Source organism: Apodemus sylvaticus, chromosome 11 (assembly GCF_947179515.1).
Source record: "Apodemus sylvaticus chromosome 11, mApoSyl1.1, whole genome shotgun sequence".
Taxonomy (NCBI): Eukaryota; Metazoa; Chordata; class Mammalia; order Rodentia; family Muridae; genus Apodemus; species Apodemus sylvaticus.
Window position 1 is genome coordinate 106,069,442 of NC_067482.1, and position 21,967 is coordinate 106,091,408.

General features: G+C 41.3%; 1 protein-coding gene across 1 annotated transcript in view; it reads right to left on the minus strand.

Annotated features, from left to right (window-relative positions):
• C11H2orf73 (chromosome 11 C2orf73 homolog) overlaps nt 1-3,760 on the minus strand; it is a 63,843-nt gene extending 60,083 nt beyond the window's left edge. Inside the window, exon 1 of the mRNA XM_052199723.1 lies at nt 3,626-3,760. Coding sequence (XP_052055683.1) covers nt 3,626-3,760 — 135 coding nt within the window. The remainder of the gene's footprint in view (nt 1-3,625) is intronic.
• Between the last annotated feature and the right edge of the window lie 18,207 nt (nt 3,761-21,967).

The following is a 21,967-nucleotide window of genomic DNA, read 5'->3' on the forward strand; positions in this document are numbered from 1 at the left end:
TGTTGGTAAATGAGAGTTGCTAGGCTCAAAGAGTTGGGTTTTGTTTTTGTTGTTTGTTTGTTTGTTTGTTTGCTTTGTTTAGTTTTGTTTTAAAGGTGTGACCCTGGTTAGATGACCATGCTCCAGGGCAGGCCCCACACCCTAGAGTATCTAGGTGACACTAACTGGACTCAATGGGTTAAAGAAGAGAAGAAATGAGGGCACATGAAGCTGGGGAGATAGGAAGGAGAGAGTGGGTCTGGCAAGAATTAGAGGGAAGGAATATGATCTAGATACATTGTATGATCTCATCAAAAGAATAAAAACATGGTTAAAACAATAACAACAAAGTTCCTAGATTTATACTGACAAATGGGTAGTTCTGCTTCGCCTTATTCACAGACCTTAAATATACCCGTTACCTTACTTCAAAATGAAGCCAGCCCATCATTTCTATTGTAATTTCTCAGTTAAAAATATCCAATAGCTTTCGATCACACTTATAGTAAAACCTAGTCTCCTGATTGTATTGAGTGTGCACTGAGCCAGCTCATCTCATCCGTCTCATTCAAGTTTCTTCTGTTTTCAGTTCTCTTCTCCTCAGGGTGCCTGCTCTTGCTCTTCCTTCTCCCTCACCTCTGGTCTTTCCCAGTTCCCTAGCATCACTTGGGTATTAGTTGAAAAATCATTTCCCCAGACACTTCTTAGATCCCCTCCCCATGATGCTCCAGGCTTGTACATTCTTTTGTGGCTCTTACTATAACTCAAATTGCATGCATCTTGTTCTTTGTCTTTAGTAAGCACCAGAAATACCATCATGGATCAATAAGTTCCATGCAGAGGACTATTAGTTCATTGATTGCTGTTTGCCTGACACCCAGGTAAGTGTGTTCTGCTCAACTTTGCATTGTACTCTTTATATATTTCAGGTGAATGTACTAGACTTATTTTTCTACTCCGCCTTTGCTTTAGCGGTACACCCTTAACCTTCACTCCACCCCACATAAAAACATTTTTCAGATTCTTTGTGATCTTATTTCCTTGATTTGTAACAAAAATGCCTCTTTGCAAAGGATTTAGAAAAACTGATTACTGAAAAAGTGTAAACAACTTCTCAGATCTCTGTATTTACTTAAAAATTGCAACTTTCTGGTCAATTTTAGGCTGTGGACTCTTTGGTCTTCACTTTCTCCATATGTTTCTCATGGTTGAACACCAGCACATGAGTATCAGATCCTTGAAGGAAAGGACTGTGGATGTTGGCTTACACGTTTATGCATTTACTTGGTTCTGTATATCACAGTGTGGATGGCTATAGAAAACAAACAAATGTGAAATGCCTGATTCTGTAGAAACATTTTTGTACAGTGCAATACCTTATACAGATAAAGCAGTGCCTGAGACCCTGGGTTGTATATCAGCAATGCAAGCAACTCTGCTATTTAATATCTAAGATTCCATTCCTTGATTATATAAGAACAGTAGCTATTGTGACTGATGTGAGAGAAAGAGTAATGCTGGCTAATTCAGTCAGCGGGTCTCTACATGCCGGGTGCTGCATGAGGCTTAGGATACAGCAGGGAAACAGAAGAAAACTCCTGTCTTCACAGGGCTTACATTCTAGGGAAGGCAGAGAAGAAATGAAACAGGGCATACACAATCTATTAGATGGTGCCACATGGTAGGGACAATATCCCGGGAGGAAGAGGCATGCAGGTAGGTGGGAGGGGCAAGGTGTTGTGAAGGTGATAATTGAAAAGAGAAAGGGAGTGATGAGGACAAATTAAGGATATTTGAGGAAGAAACATTCCAGAAGAACTGTAACTGTTAAAACTCTTATCAGAAATGTGTCCATCTTTAGACATAAAGCATGATCTTCAAAATTATCGGTCAAACAAATCTGAAGGTATAATTTAACCTATCAGATAGTAATCCCTGAGGCTTGTTCCTAGGAACTTGTTTCAACCAGTTCTCTAGCTGGCCTACAGTAAGTGTCACTGTTCTGATGACAAGAATACCATTTTGGAACCAGGTCTCCCTGGCACCAAGTCACTCCTTCTAGCTCTCCTATTTCCATTCCACAGTCCACCAAAGGTCGTCATAACCACCCCGGCCTTGTCAAACCAGAGATTGTTAGGGTCCCAGAGTTTCTGATTCAGGGTTCATATGGGGAGACCCTGAGAGGTTTTGTTTCTACATGTTCTTAGGTAAAGCTGATCCGTATCTGGGATCACTCTGAGGATCCCTACAGATGACTGCGTGTATGCAGTGCCAAAGTGACATCAGAAGAGTGACGTCAGAGGGATGCGGCAGGTGCAGCAGGAGGAAGCAGCTGCAGAGGAGGCATTCTTACAGGAGGAGCCTTGGGTTCACTGTATGTACCCTGTGGAAACATTTTTCCCCTTTTATTTTTTATAAGATATTTTCTTTATTTACATTCCAAATGATTTTCCCTTTCCTGGTTCCCCCCCCACCCCGAAAGTCCCATAAGCTGTCTCCCCTCTCCCTGTTTCCCAATCAGCCCTCTCCTGCTTCCCTGTCCTGGCATTCCCCTACACTACAGCATTGAGCCTTTCCAGGACCAGGGGCCTTTCCTCCCTTTGTTGTCCAACAAGGTCATCCTCTGCTGCCTATGTGTCAGGAGCCATGGTTAACTCCATGTATACTCTCTGGCTGATGGTTTAGTTCCTGGGAGCTCTGGGAGTACTGGTTGACTCATATTGTTGTTCCTCTTATGGCACTGCAAACCCCTTCAGCTCCTTGGGCCCTGTCTCTAGCTCCTCCATTGGGGACCATGTGCTCAGTTCAATGGCTGGCTGAGAGTGTCCCCCTCAGTATTTGTCATGCACTAGCAGAGCCTCCATCCAGAGACTGCCCCTCCTAGGGATCCATCCCATATATAGCTACAAAACCCAGACACTATTATGGATGCCCACAAGTGCTTGCTGATCTGAGCTGGATATAGCTGTCACCTGGGAGGCCAAGGGGGGGTGTGCTGGGCCTCCCAGGTGACAGAGGGGGTTACTCTCAGCCAGCCATTGCACTGAGCACAGGGTCCCCAATGGAGGAGCTAGAGAAAGGACCCAAGGAGCTGAAGGGGTTTGCAGCGCCATTGGAGAAACAACTCCCAGAACTCCCAGGGACAAAGCCATCAACCAAAGAGTACACATTGAGTTTCCCATGGCTCCAGATCATAAGCAGCAGAGGATGGCCCTGTTGGATATCAAAGGGAGGGGAGGTTCCTGGTCTGGGGAAAGCTTGGTGCTGCAGTGTAGGGGAATACCAGAACAGGGAAGCGGGAGGGGGTTGATTGGGGAACAGGGGGAGGAGAAATGGGTTATGAGACTTTCGGGGCGAGGGGACCAGGAAAGGGGACAACATTTGAAATGTAAATAAAGAATATATCTAATAATAATAATATAAAAAGATACTGTAATTGCTCAAATCCTGGAAAACCGAGGAGAGAATGTATTGGATGAAGTGTGTGCCGAGCCACTCCCTTAACCTACAAGAAAGGGAAACGGTTTTCAGAAGGGGTAACAGAAAGATGAACCTTGGCACTTACTGCTGCTTCTCCTCTCCCTCCATGGTCCCCTCCAGCCTGGCACGTGGCCGCCAGGAGTGTCAGGAGAGAACACTGACCTACCCTTGCTAGGAAAGAGGCTCCAGAGCGCTGCCACTGTGACTCCAGTGTTGCTAAGCGACTGAGACCTCTGGAAAAAACCGCAAGTGACTGGGGATTGTGCGCAGGCGCAGTAAGGGTGCTCTGTTGGGTTTTCATAGCGGGGCGTGGCTGGCTTCAATCCGGAGAGAAAGAGTCGGCGATTCTGTAGTTTTTTACTTCAGCCATAGGTTGAATAATGACTTCTAATTTATAGAGCCCTAATCCTATCGGGGAGTCAGCCCGGTTGTGTTTAAGGAGTGAGCAAGGGAGGCTTCCAGGCCTCCCCAGCTGCCTGTGGAAACCTGTTTTCCGGGAGCTCTTCAGAGCTGTGCAAGTTCCGATTCTCATGGGAAGCTTGGTTGTCACTTTTTGGCAGAATTTCTGTCGCAAATAGGTGGCAAGCTTTAAAATAGAACAAAGGGACCCTCCTCTGAAAAACGAGACTCCCTGTGGTTTGTGCTTCTGCCCTGTCTGAGCCAGGGTTCAGGGTAGGTTCAGAAGACTGCAGGTTTAGGCGGACTCCAGGCTTGCTTGGCCGCACTTTTCCAGAACCTGGACGATCATCTTTCACCTTGAGCCTGGAAATTTTATTCCATTTTACATGGCTTCCCAGTTTCCACTACCAGAGCCAAATGCCCTTGGTACGTGTGATAACTAAACCGTTTTTCAGTATAGGAAAGGAAATGGGATTAGAAATGTTTCGATTGAACTGAGCTCTGCCGTGTATGAGGAATGTGCATGAGAACGGGAAGCCAAAGTCAGTTTGCAAATTGATATCCACTTGGGACAGGTGTGGGGTAGTGGAGGCTGACCTTTGTACTCAGGTCCTAAAGTCCTGTCAGGGAGAAGAAATTGCGGATAAATTTGACGTCCAGAAACCTACATACTTGAGTGTGGACTGTGTATGTCTCTAGATAGGGAGTTATGGGTAGCCAAATGTGAGGGAGATGGCCTGGAGAACCGGAAAGCTAGAAAGGGAGGAGGCGGCACAAAGTTTGTCGAGCCAAGCATTCATTGGACCCACCTCCACAGGGAGAAACCTAGTTTTATCCTAACCATCAAACTGATTATGCACATAGGCCCTGGGAGCAATGGGTGTGTATGCCTTTTAGATTCACCTCTTGCTGGCTTGTGCATAAAGGAGACATTTAGTATCTCAGAGTCTGAAGTTCTTTATTCAAAATCTGAAAACACCTAGTGAACTGGCTGGTTTTGTGTGCCAACTTGACACAAGCTAGAGCCATTAGACAGGAAGGAGCCTCAGTTGAAGAAATGCTTCAGCTGTAAGGCATTTTCTCAATTAGTGATCAACAGTGTGCCCATTATGGGTGGTGCCATTCCTGGGCTGGTGGTCCTGCGTTCTGTAAGAAAGACTAAGCCTTGTGAAACAAGGCAATAAGTAGCACCCACCATGGCCTTTGCATCAGCTCCTGCTTCTAGATTCCTGCCCAGTTTGAGTTCCTATCCTAATTTTCTTTGTTGATAAACAGTGATGTGGAAGTGTAAACCGAATAAACCCTTTCTCCACCAACTTGCTTTATGGTTATGGTGTTTTGTTGCAGCAATACGCCCCTAACTAAGAGATCCAGAGTCACTGTGTAGTGTAGATGGTTTAACTGATGCAGTGTAAAGAGCAATGTCTGATGCTTAGTAGACGCTTCATCATTAGCTGGTACTGCTTTCCTGAGCCATGTGTCCCTTATGCCACATGCCAATGAAACTTTTCAGTCATAAAGAAGAATGAGGTTGGGACTGGAGAGATGGCTCAGGGGTTAGGAGCACTGACTGCTCTTTCCGAGGTCCTGAGTTCAATTCCCAGCAACTACAACCATTTGTGAAGGGATCTGATGCCCTCTTCTTGTGTGTCTGAGGACAGCTACAGTGTACTCATATACCTAAAATAAATAAATAAATCTTTTAAAGAAAGAAAAATTCTTTAAAAAAAAATGAGGTTATGTTGTTTGAAAGAAAAAAAATGGTTGCAAGTGAAGATATAGTGAATCACTTACTATAAGCCAGTTTCTGATAAAAATTATATATACATATGTATACACATATAATCATACATAATATATACATATCTATAATATAATATATATATAACAAAAGTAGAAATAAAATAATTTAGAGAACAACAGTGTGGGGATGAGATAAAAGGGTGGGGAGGTGCAGGGGAGTATATTCACTATACAGTATAAACTAGGACAAATTCTGGGTATGTGGGCTGGGATGCCTTGACACAGCATCTTTCATTGAGCAAGAAGAAACTCATTGATTTGGGTGTTATCTAGCCAGAAGGCTTGCAGGATCTACCAGTACCCACCCCTCAGTACTATGGTTACAGGCATGTATAGCCATGCCTTATTTTTGATGTGGGGGCTAGTAATTTGAATTCAAGTCCTTTCGTTTACTCCGGAAGCATCCTTGCCCATTGAGCCATCTCCCCAGGCCCACTGTATGGAAAACAAATAAATAAACCATGCCTACTACAAGGTAGTCAAAGTCTTGGGGATCTAAATCTTTCAGATAGGAAAACTTTGACAACAAAACAGCATTATATAATTAATTGACAGTTATGAGTATTACACTTAGTGCTGATAATAATATAATATTCCAGTTACCCTTGGTGTGTTCTCTATAGGGCATTACATATTATGGATGCGATAATTATTGACTTTTTATATAGAAAAAGCACTGAACTGCTATTAGTAGTTTTTCCCTATAACAATTTGGAGAGAAACATCAAGTTTTCTGTGCTATAATTTCTTGGTTATAAATACAGAAGTAGCCAGATTGCCATTCTTACAATCTTTTTTTAGCCACAAATCAGTCTGCTGGAAATAAATGACCATTATCCTAAATAACAAATGTCTCATTCAGGATAGGAGATACTTTTCAATATCAAATCACCCAAAGCCATCTATTTACCAGCAGTGTTAAGTTAAAAACACCAGCACTAACAGCATATGTGTGGGAGCACAGGAAGGTGGAAACCACTCATCTACAATTTTAGAGATTTTTGAAAACCAGTAAATTATTTGCCTTGTATACATGTAGTATAGAACTTGGCCAAGTAAATGATAATACTCGTTAAAAGCTAGCTGCCAATATTCTTCCTATATTTATGGATTAGTGAGATAGGTTTTAAAAGTACATGTACTACTGGTGTTTACTAAAGTAAACTAAAGTAAAGTAAAAGAATTTTATGACTAGCATTTTCTCTCCAGTGACTGAACAGGTGGGTACAGCCAGGAGCACAGGAAACACGGGAGTGGTAGAGTAGATGGGACAGGGTCCTTCCAGGCTCCATCTACACCCAGGAGCTGAGCAGTGCCACAGCACTCTATGCCAGGGGAGAGCTGGTCACCCAGGGGTGCAGAGACAGGCTTGCAGGCACACAGGAGGGACAAGCACCAGCAAGAGACAGCAGGACCAACTAACACCAGAGATAACCAGATAGTAAAAGGCAAACACAGGAATGTTACCAACAGAAACCAAGACAACAAGGCATCATCCGAACCCAATTCTTCCATAACAGCAAGTCCTGGATGCCCAACACACCTGAAAAGCAAGATTTGGACTTAAAATCACAGCTCATAATGCAGATAGAGGGCTTCAAGAAGGGCATAAATAACTCCCTTAAAGAAATATAGGAAAACACAGGTAAACAGGTAGAAGGCCTTAAAAATTATAGGAAAGCACAATGAAACAGGTGAAGGAATTGAACAAAACCATCTAGGATTCAAAAATGGAGGTAGAAACAATAAAGAAATCATAAAGGGAAACAACTCTGGACATAGAACACCTAGGAAAGGAGTCAGGAGGCATGGTTGCAAGCATCAACAACAGAATACAAGAGATAGAAGAGAGAATCTCAGATGCAGAAGATACCATAGAAAGCATTGACACAACAGTCAAAGAAAATGCAAAATGCAAAAAAAACTTAACCCAAAACATCCAGGAAATCCAGGACATGAGAAGACCAAACCTAAGGATTATAGATATAGAAGAGAGTGAAGATTTCCAACTTAAAAGGCCAGTAAATGTCTTCAACAAAATTATAGAAGAAAGCTTCCCTAACCTAAAGAAAGAGATGCCCATGAACATAAAAGAAACCTACAGAACTCCAAAAAGATTGGCCCAGAAAAGAAATTCCTCCCATCACATAATAATTAAAACACCAAATGCACTAAACAAAGAAAGAATAGTAAAAGCAGTAAGGGAAAAATGTCAAGTAACATATAAAGGCAGGCCTATCAGCAAACCAGTTGTCAACATCAAACTAAATGGAGAGAAACTTGAAGCAATCCCACTGAAATCAGGGAATAGGCAAGGCTGTCCACTCTTTCCTTACCTGTTCAATATAGTACTGGAAGTCCTATCCAAAGCAATTAGACAACAAAAGGAGGTCAAAGGGATACAAATTGGAAAGGAAGAAGTCAAAGTATCACTATTTGCAGATAATATGACAGTATACTTATGTGACCCCAAAAATTCTACCAGAGAACTCCTAAACTTAAAAAACAACTTCAGCAAAGTGGCTGGATATAAAATTAAGTCAAACAAATCAGTATCCTTCTTATATTCAAAGGACAAACAAGCTGAGAATGAAATTGGGGAAATGAAAACCTTCACAATAGTCACAAACAATGAAAAACACCTAGGTGTGACTCGAACTAATAAAGTGAAAAATCTGTATGACAAGAACTTCAAATCTCTGAAAAGAGGAACCGAAGAGCTCAGAAGATGGAAAGATCTCCCATGCTCATAGATTGGCAGGGTTAATATAGTAAAAGTGACCATCTTGCCTAAAGCAGTCTACAGATTCAATGCAAGTCCCATCAATATTCCAACTCAATTCTTCATAGACTTAGAAAGAGCAATTTCCAAATTTGTCTGGAATAACCAAAATCAGATAGCTAAATCTATTCTCAACAATAAGAGAACTTCTGGAGGAATGAATATCCTGTACCTCAAGCTGTACTACAGAGCAATAGTGATAAAAACTGCATGGTATTGGTTCAGTGACAGGCAGGTAGATCAAGAGAATTGAGTTGAAGACCCAGAAACAAACCCACACACCTATGGTCACTTGATCTTTGACAAAGGAGCTAAAACCATCCAGTGGAAAAAAGACAGTATTTTCAACAAATGGTGTTGATTCAACTGGTAGTCAACATGTAGAAGGATGTAAATTGATCTATTCTTATCTCTTTGTACAAAGTGCAAGTCCAGGTGGATCAAGGACTTCCATATAAAACCAGATACACTGAATCTAATAGAAGAGAAAGTGGGGTAAGAACCTTGAGCATAAAGGCACAGGGGAAAATTTCCTGAACAGAACACCAATAACTTATGCTCTAAGATCAGGAATTGACGAATGAGACCTCATAAAATTGCAAAGTTTCTGTAAGGCAAAGAACACTGTCAATAGGACAAAATGGTAACCAACAGATTGGGAAAAGATTTTTTACCAATCCTACATTTGATGGAGGGCTAATATCCAATATATACAAAGTACTCAAGAAGTTAGACTCTAGAGAACCAAATCACTCTAATAAAAAATAGGGTACAAAACTAAACAAAGAATTCTCAACTAAGAAACACAGGATGGCTGAGAAAAACCCAAAGAAATGTTCAACATTCTTAATCATCAGGAAAATGCAAATCAAAACAACCCTGAGATTTCAACTCACACTAGTCTGAATGTCCAAGCCAAAAACTCAGGAGTCAGCAGATGCTGGCAAGGATGTAGAGAAAGAGGAACACTCCTCCATTGCTGGTATGATTGCAAACTAGTACAACCACTCTGGAAATCAGTTTGGTGGTTCCTCAGAATATTGGACATAGTACTACCTGAGGACCCAGCTATACCATTCCTGAGCATATACACAGAAGATACTCCAACATGGAATAAGGACATATACTCCACTATGTTCATTGAAGTCTTATTTATAATAGCCAGAAACTGGAAAGAACCCAGATGTCCCTCAACAGAGGAATGGATACAGAAAATGTGGTACATTTACATAATAGAGTACTACTCAGCTCTTAAAAAGAATGAATTCATGAAATTTTTAGGCAAACGAATGGAGCTAGAAAATATCTTCCTGAGTGAAGTAACCCAATCACAAAAGAACACACACTGGATATTAGCCCAAAAGCTCGGAATACCCAAGATGCAACTCACAGACCACATGAAGCTCAAGAAAAAGGAAGACCAAAGTGTGGATACTTTGATCCTTATTGGAAGGTGGATCAAAATACCCATGGCTCACAGCTAACCAATAAACTGAACATAGGGTCCCCAATGGAGCAGCTAGAGAACGGATCCAAAGAACTGAAGAGGTTTGTAGCCCCGCAGGAGGAACAATAATAACCAACCAGTACCCCCAGAGCTCCCAGGAACTAAACCACCAACCAAAGTGTGCACATGGAAGGACTCATGGCTCCAGCTATATATATAGCAGAAGATGGCCATTTCAGGTATCATTGAGAGGAGAGTCCATTGGTCCTGTGGAGTCTCTATGCCCTAGAGTAGGGGAATGCCAGTCAGGAAAGTGTGTGTGGTGGGGGTTTGGTCAGCAGGGGGAGGGGGGAGGAATAGGGGGTTTTCGGAGGGGTAACAAGGAAAGGGGGATACCATTTGAAATGTAAATAAAGCAAATATCTCATAAAAAAGAGTTTTATGACTAAAACATACTAATTTTAAAGCAATGAAAATAAATGATATGTTGCCTTATCTTTTTTTTTCTTCCCCCCCCCCCTTGGGCAACACTGGGAGCCTATTTCTTTTTCTTTTTTTTCTTTTTTCTTTTCTTTTTTTTTATTTACATTGCAAATGATTTCCCCTTTTCTGGGTCCCCCCTCCCCGTCCGTCCCCCTATTCTTCCATCCACCCCTTCCCACGTCCCTGTTCTGGAATTCCCCTATCTTTGAGAATAGACTAACTCAAATGAATCGAGGTAGGTTAAGTATCTGTCGAGTCTTCCTCTGGATCAGGTTCAAAGCTATATGAGATATGAGATGTTTCCTCCCTCCCTCCTCCCTCCTTCCCTCCTTCCTTCCTTCCTTCCTCCCTCTCTCCCTCTCTTCCTTCCTCTCTTTCTTCCTCCCTCTCTCCCTCTCTTCCTTCCTCTCTTCCTCCCTCCCTCCCTCCCTCCGTCCCTCCCTCCCTCCTTCCTTCCTTCCTTCCTTCCTTCCTTCCTTCCTTCCTTCCTTCCTTCCTTCCTTCCTTCCTTCCATCTTTCGAACTCTCTCTCTTCCTCTTTCTGTCCCTCCCTTCTTCTCCCTCTCTGGGTTTTTGAGACAGGGTTTCTCAGTTTAGCACTAGCTGTCCTGGAATTCACTCTGTAGGCAAGCCTGGCCCTGAACTTAGAGATTTGCCTTCCAAGTGCTGGGATTTGAGGTGTGTACCACCACTACCTGGCTAAGATGTTACAGTTCTTAAAAGGTGAACTTGTCTCCTTGTACTAAGCTCAAATCCAAATGGATCAAGGACCTCCACATAAAGCCAGACACTCTGAAGCTAATAGAAAAGAAACTGGGGAAGACCCTTGAGGACATCGGTACAGGGAGAAAGTTTCTGAACAGAACACCAATAGCGTATGCTCTAAGAGCAAGAATTGACAAATGGGACCTCATAAAATTACAAAGTTTCTGTAAGGCAAAGGACACCATCAGGAGGACAAATCGGCAACCAACAAATTGGGAAAAGATCTTCACTAATCCTACATCAGATAGAGGGCTAATATCCAATATATATAAAGAACTCAAGAAGTTAGACTCCAGAAAACCGAACAACCCTATTAAAAAATGGGGTACAGAGTTAAACAAGGAATTCTCACCTGAAGAAATTCAGATGGCGGAGAAGTATCTTAAAAAATGCTCAACTTCATTAATCATTAGGGAAATGCAAATCAAAACAACCCTAAGATTTCATCTTACACCAATCAGAATGGCTAAGATCAAAAATTCAGGAGACAGCAGGTGTTGGAGAGGGTGTGGAGAAAGAGGAACACTCCTCCACTGCTGGTGGGCTTGCAAATTGGTACAACCACTCTGGAAAGCAGTCTGGCGGTTCCTCAGAAAACTGGGCACCTCACTTCCAGAAGATCCTGCTATACCACTCCTGGGCATATATCCAGAGGATTCCCCACCATGTAATAAGGATACATGCTCTACTATGTTCATAGCAGCCCTATTTATAATTGCCAGATGCTGGAAAGAACCCAGGTATCCCTCAACAGAAGAATGGATGCAAAAAATGTGGTATATCTACACAATGGAGTACTATTCAGCCATTAGAAACAATGAATTCATGAAATTCTTAGGCAAATGGATGGAGCTAGAGAACATCATACTAAGTGAGGTAACCCAGACTCAAAAGGTGAATCATGGTATGCACTCACTAATAAGTAGTTATTAACCTAGAAAACTGGAATACCCAAAACATAATCCACACATCAAATGAGGTACAAGAAGAAAGGAGGAGTGGCCCCTGGTTCTGGAAAGACTCAGTGAAACAGTATTCAGCAAAACCAGAATGGGGAAGTGGGAAGGGGTGGGTGGGAGGACAGGGGAAGAGAAGGGGGCTTACGGGACTTTCGGGGAGTGGGGGGCTAAAAAAGGGAAATCATTTGAAATGTAAACAAATTATATCGAATAAAAAAAAATCAGGGCAGAAGCAAAAGTCTGAAAAAATGAGAGTGTCTCTGTCAAGAGGGAGATGATTAGATTAAAAAGTCTTAAAAAAAAAAAAAAAGGTGAACTTCCTGGGTAAATTAGGTCACTTCTGACACAATGATCCACTGTGTATACATAACAATGTATGAGTAGTGATAAGCATGTAGGTAAATAAAAAATAAAATCTTTTATGAACTTCCCAGAAATGAAACTACCATTCATGGGTCACTAAGGAAGTAATTGGTAGTCAGAAATTCATTATATTGAGGAAAGAAATTTGCATTTATAAACTTGGATGGTTCCAGCTACTCCTATGATTCCATGACACAAAGTCCATTTAAAAATAATACTAACTACAATTACTTATACAGATCCTGTAAATTACCTAAAGACAAAGGAAAAGGTGGTCCCCAATGGGCAGAACTATGAAATGCCATTGGGTGCCATGGGTAAATAGCTGTAGTACAGATTGCCTGAAAGAATGACTACATCAGACCTCATGAGGAAGGGATTTTGTAAATGAATCCTACTATGAATGTTATCGTCCTTAAAAAAGCTGGAGTTCGGGCTGGAGAGATGGCTCAGTGGTTAAGAGCACTGACTGCTCTTCCAAAGGTCCTGAGTTCAAATCCCAGCAACCACATGGTGGCTCACAACCATCTGATGAGATCTGATGGCCTCTTCTGGGACTGTCTGAAGGCAGCTACAGTGTACGTACATATAATAAATAAATAAATTAAAAAAAAAAGCTGGAGTTCACTGAAGTTTTGAAAGTATTCTACATCTCCTAGTTTCTTTTTTTTTCTTTTTTCTTTATTGAGTATCTTCTTCATTTACATTGCCAATGGTAAAACCTTTCCCAATTTTCCCCCTTCCAAAAGCCCCCTTCCCCAAAGATTCCCTACCCCTCCTTCCACCCCCCCCCCCCCGCCTCCATGTATATGCACCTCTACACAACACACTCACACCTCCCCCCCACCTCTGTCCGTTTCCCTTTGTTGGGGCCTCTATTGAGTCTTTATCTGACCAAAGACCACTCCTCCCACTGATGTCCAACAAGGCATTCCTCTGCCACACTTTTGGCTGGAACCATATGTATCCCTTGGTTGATGGTTCAGTCCCTAGGAGTCTTGGGGTGTCCGGGTGTCTGAAGTCATTGTTCTTCCCATGGGGCTGTAAACCCCTTCAGCTCCTCTGGACCACCCTCCAGATCCTCTGTTGGGAACCCCAAACCCAGTCCAATAGTTGGTTGCTAGTTTCTGTCTCTGTACTTGTAGGGCTCTGACAGGGCCCCTCTGGAGACAACATGACATGCTCCTTTTGGTACATGCTTCTTGTCATAGTGTCAGGGTTTGGTGAGTGTTTATAGGATGAATCCCCAGGTAGGGCAGTCTCTGGGTGGCCTTTACTTCAGACTCTGCTCCACACATTGCCTCCCTTATTGCTCCTGTGAGTATTATGTTCCCTTTCTCAGAGGAACCAAAGCACCCTCACTTAAGTCCTCCTTCTTCTTGAGCTTCCTGTGCTGGGTGAATTTTAACTTGCTTATTTTGAGCTTTTGGACTAGCATCCACTTATTAGTGAGTGCATACCATGTGCATTCTTTTGTGACTGGGTTACCTCGCTCAGGATGACACTTTCTAGTTCCATCCTTTTGCCTAAGAATTTCATGAATTCATTGTTTTTAATAGCTGAATAGTACTCCATTGTGTAGATATACCACAGTTTCTGTATCCATTCCTCAAAAAACTGTTATTCTTGAAGAATCCCCAAGGTATAATCATCTCCCATACAGTGGTTACAATACCTTATTGTCTAATTACTGAGGAACTTCTATATTCTGACCTATTCTTTCTGGACTGAATAAACCTCTATTTGTTTATCTGAGACCTGAGAACCTAGAAATGAAGTCTCTGTGTAATGGCTATCCCTTGTTCTCACCTTTACTATTTCTGGAATGCACTACAATCTAGAATTGGAGGGGTCAGCTGTGATCCCAACCTTGAGGCTAGAAGACACAACTTTCTGACCTGGATCTTGGGATATAGATCTTGAGGCATAGTGGCCATGAAAAGCTTAGGCCCAGGCAAAGTAGTGCATGCCTTTAATCCCAGGGGTCTAAAACAAGGAGATCTCTTAGTTCAAGGTCAGCCTAGGACAAAGCAAGTTCCAGATCCAGGCATGGTGGTATACACCTTTAATCTGGGCCACACCTTCTGCTGGAGACCTAAATAAGGACATTGGAAGAAGGAAGATTCACTCTTCGCCTGCTTGCATTTACTTGCCAGAACATCTGTTGAAACCTACTTTTACAGACTTGACCAGATGAACTAACTAGCCTCGTGAAAGTGAGCAACTACTAGATTCTTGGACTTCCCATTCACAGCTAACCATTGTTAGACTATAGACTATAGATCATCACAATAAATTCCTTCAATATAGAGAGACATTCCATAAGTTCTGTGACTCTAGAGAACCCTGACTAGTACACTCTAATAACAAAACCTCGAATGAGATTGCTCTAGAAAATCCTTTCTTTTGCAAATATTTATTTTTCATTTTATTTACTTTGTAGGAAACTATGCTAGCCTATTAAATCTATGCTAAGTTAAGTTGAACACTTAAGGCTTTAACACCTGCTCATAAAGTTTACTTAGAGCCTTTCTTTGATGGTGCAACTCACCATCTCTGGAATTTCTAGGGGAGGAGAACTGTTATTTATTGAACTTTGAGATTAGACCTATGTTGAAATCCTTATTTTGTGTATTTGAAGAAGTTGTTTAAATTCTTCCAGGCTTTAATTTTGAATATTTTGGTTGTTAATTAAAAAAAAAAAAAAGATTCTGACTTTGTGGTGCATACCTTTAATCCCAACATCAAGAGGTGAAGGCAGAAGATTCAAGGCCAGCCTGAGCTGTTTGGTGGCATCGTCAAGGCCAGCCTGAGCTAAATGAGCTTTGTCTCAAAAAATTAAGGGCCAAGGGTAGAATGTTCATTCAGTAATTAAAAAAAAAACTAATAAAATAATCTTAAAATGAAAGATGTTAAAAGACCATTTAGGATTGGTTGGTAGGCAATGGTTTTATAACCACAAAAGAGGACCATAAACTGTCCACGAGGCTTCTGCCTGAAATGCAGTGTCCAGAACATTGGCTGGAAGACTAGGAATCAAAGTCCATGTGGACGACAGAGCTTCTGGCTAGCCTGTGCTATAAGACAACAAATCATCCTCTGCCTTTCACATACACACCAGGGCACAAGCTTGGGTACATGCAAAACCTCTCAAAATGTTATAAAAATTATTTTAAAAAAATCCACACCCCCAAACCCAAACAAAATAAAGCACTCAATAAGTATTTCTTCCTGCCACCCTCACTGCCCTCAGCTCACCTAAAGTGGCGTCTGGAAAGCATGGCTGCCGTCATTCGCTTTGTGCCACCTTTCAGCCCTCATGGCCTCTCAGTAGCTTTACTGCCTCTTGCTCTAAACCCTTTGAATAACAACAGGACATGAGAGCCCCAGCAAGGCTTGTCTCATGTAGACTAGATTGGAAGGATTAGAAGCATTGTGTTGTGAGGTTCAGTTTTAAATCACTTTAATCAGAGAGTTAGAAAATTAAAATCAAATTGTGTGATGAATGGAGGGTGAGTAACCTGAGGCCGGAAGGCCGTGACAGTGGAGATTATTAACTATTTGGTAATGGCTGCAAAGGGTTAATTAAGTGTGCCACACCCACTTGTGGACTTTCCCAGTTCACAGCAAACTGTGATTAATCCACAGGTGCTGAGGTCAGCTGAAGAGAGGCAATAATAATTCAAGAATAAATATGTAATCGCAAAGGCCATGACTTCCACTTCTGACTGTATGTCATGCCACAGTTTGCTACTTTGCCACTGGACTGATGAACAGTAGTGACTATTTTGATGTTGGTGGATCAATAATTTTCTTCTGTAGCACAAATAAAGTTGAAAGATAACAAGATTCCATTAAGAAAAAAAAAAGGCTAAAAGTATGTGCATGCCCAGAGAATAACAAGAGCTTCAAGAAACCCCATTTAAGGTTCCCTTTTTGTTGCTTTCTCTTCCAACTGATGAGGATTGAATAATTGGCTATAATACTCAGGAAAGGAAATCTTAGAAACTTTTCTTATATTTTAAGAGAAGAAATGCTGGTCATGGTGGCACATGTCTTTGATTCCAGCACTCAGGAGGAAGAGGCAGGCTGATCTCTGAGTTCTAGACTAGCCTGGGTTACAGAGTGAGTTCTAGGACCACCAGAGCTGTTACACAGAGAAATTCTGCCAGGAAACCAAAACCAAAAACCAAAAACCAAAGACCAATGAAGAAGAAGAAAAAGAGGAGGAGGAGGAGGAGGAGGAGGAGGAGGAGGAGGAGGAGGAGGAGGAGGAGGAGGAGGAAGAGGAGGAGGAGGAGGAGAATTTATGATATTGGATGCTTTTTTTGTTACCTAAAGAATAGCTATGGGGAGCATCACAGATGATCATTGCTCCTATGCTAGCAATGGTCAAGTGGGTCTGCAGAGAAGCTTTGTCAGCAGCCACAGTGAAGGAGGATATATGCTCCCCTGATGGAAAGATAATTCAGACAGCTTTTTGTTTGTTTGTTCTTCCTGAGACCACTGAAAAAACGGACCCCTCTGAGCCTCTGGTTTTACTGTCCACAGGAGTGTCATCATTTAACTTGACTGTTGGGTAAAGTTTATTAAATAGTTGCATGAGAAAGAGCTTTGTGAAATTGTTACAAAAATTCCTTTCTTGGGAGGATGTAAGTAATACCCCTTTCTTCAAGGTCCCAAGGACAGACAAACCAAGGCATGATTCTGACAAATTTTCCCCTGATGACAACAATGAGTTCATTATATTTACAGAGCAGTGGGTGAGAGTTACAGGCTGGAATGGCCACAGAAGGTCTTCACTCTGCATGGATAATGAGTTCCACATTGCCTCATGGAAGGAACCACCTTCCATAGTTTTTCCTAGCCTATGTTCTCTGGTTCCTTCTCCAGACAATGAGCAATTATGGCAGAATTGCATATGAAATTGGTCGGGAGGAGTGGCTGAATGCTCCTGCCGAGATCCATGACTCTCCACTCCTATGACAAAAATGCTGACCTTCAGTAAGAAATGCTGGGATGATCCTTTGTGAGCAGACCCAGCTGCACTCCTGAAGGTGGTCACAGTTTGACTGGGAAGATAATGCTGCAGAACAGACACTGGCTTTGTTGAAGAACATGCATAATTTATTCAGTGCACCGTAGGCTCTTCTAGGCTCTTCTAGTGTTCTGACTCCATCCTGCTGGCAGGAGTCTCACAGCGAGGGCTCCATGTGCCCGTTGACGTGTGCTTTGATGGGCATGTGTGCTTTGATGGGCCCTGCAAAACTAGCAGTTCCTAATTTTTATATTTTAGGTTCTATTTGTTTGCTGATTTTGTCACTAATGCTCATTTCATATTAGATATCACTTCTGCAAGAATCTTAGGCTGAGGACAGTCCCCTCCCAACACCATCTACTTCAGACTCATATTTATCTCTCTAAATATGAGCCTGAGTTATATAAAAAATACGCCCAAATAACTCAGACTTTTGTTTTAATTTCAATGTCGGTGTTTTTAGTTTGGATGGGACCATAATAGGAGTATATAATGATTCTAAGCATATCGCTTTTCTAAGGAATTCTTGAGGTTATTTGAAATACATGGAGGACATATAATTTTATTTTAGGCATAATTCACAGCTGTCACACAAACTTTTTTCTATCACTTTTGTTCATATGTGGTAATTTGAGATTTGTGTTACAATCCATGATTACTGCTCTCCAAACTTTTTATGCTTACTTTCTCTGAAGAAATTTATGCTTGTTTTATTTAAATGCAGTCCAGTCAGAATGGAAACCTTGTTCTGTATTTTTAGTATTCCCCCTTGTTTCTCATTTAGCATAGTGGCTACATACTAGGTTCTTTAAACAATCTCTTTTAGGTATTGTCTTATCTGCCAGTTAACCCTGACTACAGACCTTTCCTCACAGGGTTTTCTGGAAGCTCGGACATGGTGGCCTCATGTTCTACCTGGTAAATAGTAAGAGCCATTCATTGTACACCACCAGCTGCTGTCTTCAAAGATATTCGAGAGCCTAGAGGTCTCTTTTGTTCCTGAGAGACCCACCTCCAGGAATAGTAGTGGTCTCAGTGGTTATTTCCTAAGTAAATGAAGTTTTTCACAATACTCTCCTTTTCAACTGGCCCACTGGTATCTCCCTATTTCTGGAATTTTCCTTAAGGAGTTATAGTTACTAGGTATCCTAAGGCCTTTGATGATAGGCAAAAATTTGTTTTTTCTTTTCACATGGTCTGAACCTATTCTCTTGGCTGCTATTCAGCCTCTTCTGTCTTGACCTTCCCAGAAAGGCCCACACATCCCCCGATCAGATCCTTTGCTCCACATGATGTATTTTTTCCCATAAACAGCATTCATTCCAGCTTCACACTGCTGGTCTGATTAAACCTATTTTGAGTACTTTCAATATTAGTTAAGAAAAGATACTCATTTTAGCCTAAGTTGTGTTAGAAGAAAACCGGGGTTCATTTTCTAGCACCCCTCTCACCACCTATACTTTTACTTGTTTAAGGTCTCATGTGGCCTTCATACTCCTGCCTTGATCTCCCACACTCTAGAATTTAAGGTCTATACCATCACACAAAGTTAGATGCTGTGCTACAGATTGCACCAAAGCTGTGAGCTATGCCCCACAACACCTGGCTCCTTGTTCTATTGGAAACAAACTTGCTAATAAATTTGGCAGCATTAGACTCTGACAGGAACTGTGAGAGTCTTAATAGAGAGCACTACCAGCTCAGAGGCAGCACACACCCTCACCCTGCACTTTCTAAAGGGATTGTCAGCAGGGGTGTCTCCCCCTGCCTCACCATCTTAGTTCTGTTTACTGGTGTCTTCAGGGAGCCAAGTTCAAGCAGCTAGAGATTCTGGAAGTCACAGAAAAGAAGTTCATTCATTCCTGAGTTGAGTTCTTGCCCAGCTAAGGAAATCAGAGGTTTGCTATTTGACTATAATTTCTAGTTTATACAATCCTTTGGCAAAGAATTCTAGAAGTAAGACAGAATTTACATGTAAAACCAAATCTCTAGTACTATTCTCCATTCATGCTTACATATTTTATGAGAGCTGTGAATCTTTTCCCTAAACTTTTAAGTCCTGATTCCAATAGTCTGTGCTCTCTTGTTGGTGAATGAAAAGATTCCTACTGGTGGAGTTATGGGATAGTCAAATACATGCCTTGTAGGCACTGGGCAGAAGAGACTCACTCAGTTTACAGCCACATGCATAAGTAGTGGTATGGAAGAGGGTTGTAAATGAGAGCTGGACAAACAACCAGAGGCTGTGCAAAGCAGGACAGGTATTCAGAGAATGAGGTGACTTCAGGTTTCTAAGAGAGGACATAGTTAGCTTGTCTCAGTGACTCTCAAGGCTAGCAAGGAGCCACAGTCTGTTAAACAATGAGAAGCAAGCAGTGCAGGCAGCCCTCTGGTAAGGAGGATTATTTGGTTAGGAGACCTTTTCTCCTACAGGAACAGAATTAGAGGGAAGAAAACTTCAGGCCTTTGAGGCCTTCCTGATTTCTCCAGTTAGCAAAGCATTGCCTTAATTTAAGATTCATGCCATGGTGATGGCAGTCTATAACATCATCTGTTATTGCCTTAGAGTTTCACTTGAGATGTGCCTGTCAATACTTAATTTTCTAAACTGTGGGCTACTTAGGCATAGCCAATATTTAAATCCTCTACTTTAAAGCAATGACCTTTGTGGTTTTTAAAGACACAATTAGCATCAAAACAATCCATTCTGAGATATTTTCAGGAACTGTTTCAAAATGTGAATATCAATAGATTTCCTTTACTGAAGTTTTGTCTTTGCATGTGACTACAAAAGATAGTGACATTGTAGTTCTAAAGGATGTGTGAGGCAGCATTTAACTTGCTTGGACGGCAGGGATGCTCAGGAGCACCCATATTGGTTTAAATCCTGTGATGTGCTCTGGATTGACAATGTTGCCAAGGTTTGCTTTGCTGACATCTGAGAATAGCAAAAATTCCCAACACTCTGCTTTTAAACTACTGGCTAAACAATAGAATGATGACTGTTGACATTCCTTCTTTAGTCAGAGTAAGCTACAGCCTGAATAGAGTGTGCTGATACCTCAAATGTATTGTGTACACTGGATACTCTAAGTCCTAATGGGGCCTCTGAAGAGACTCCTTACTGTTGCTAAATTCAAATTGGTATGGGAAAGGCTAGTAAGAAAGAGGTTATAGACAAATCAGAGCATTTATTGTATGACCTCTCTACCTCCTAAAACATCTAATGCTATATCTTTTATTTATTTCAACTTAAATTCATCTGATTGTGTTTTCTGTTTAGTGATATATTTGTTATGTGGTATAAAACAATAAATCCAAATATTTTTCTACTAAAATTAACTCAGACAATGAATGGAAGTTTCAACATTTTAACTTACTTTCTTTTTTCCTTTAGAATAATACATTATATCCTTGAGATGAGAGATTGTGTCTGATTTATAATCCTATCTAGATTTATTCCATTAAAATATTGTTATAAAGAAACTAATGAACAAATGAGATGGTTCAGCACATAAGGGTGCCTTTTACTAAGCCTGGCAAGCCCAGTTTCAGGCCCAGGAAGAGAGCCACAAAGTTGTGCTTTGACTTCTTTATTTGTGTACTATGACAGCACACATACACTTCAAATGTTAAAAAAGAAAACTTTAAACAATGACTTAAAAATGAAAGAAATATCCAATTTCAACCCAATATGAAAACTTAAAACCAATTTACTTAATTTAGATGAATTTAAGTAAAATGATTCTAAAGATTTTATTAAAGAAACATCTAGAGATAAATGCAGCTTTGAAGGATTATGTGCTAATTGGGTTTATATTCTGGTAGAGTTTAATTTTTTAAAATTCTAGTGAAATTACTACAAATTAGGCAGCAGGATTTTGTGAGCAGTTTTCAATAAGTTATTTTTATATTATAAAGAAATATATGGGTATTACTGCTGAACCTCCTTTCTCCCTACCTGGGGCATCTTGTTATTCCCATGGGGTTATAAACCCCTTCAACTCCTCCAGTCTGCCCCCCAACTCCGCCATTGCAGACCCCACACCCAGTCCAATGATTGGCTGCTAGCATCTGCCTCTGTATATATAAGGTTCTGGCAAATCTCCTCCTGAGACAAACATGACATGCTCCTTTTGGTATGCACTTCTTGTGATCCATACTAGGATCACAAGCGGTTTGGTGACTCTTTATAAGATAAATCCCCAGGTAGGACAGTCTCTGGATGGCCTTTCCTTTAGTCTCTGCTCCATACTTTGTCTCCATAATTGCTCCCGTGAATATTTTGTTTCCTTTCTCAGAGGAACCAAAGTACCCCCACTTCAGTCCTCCTTTTTCTTGAGCTTCCTGTGGTCTGCAAATTGTAACTTGTTTATTTTGAGCTTTTGGGCTAACATCCACTTATCAGTGAGTGCATACCATGTGTGTTCTTTTGTGATTGGGTTACCTCACTCAGGATGACACTCTCT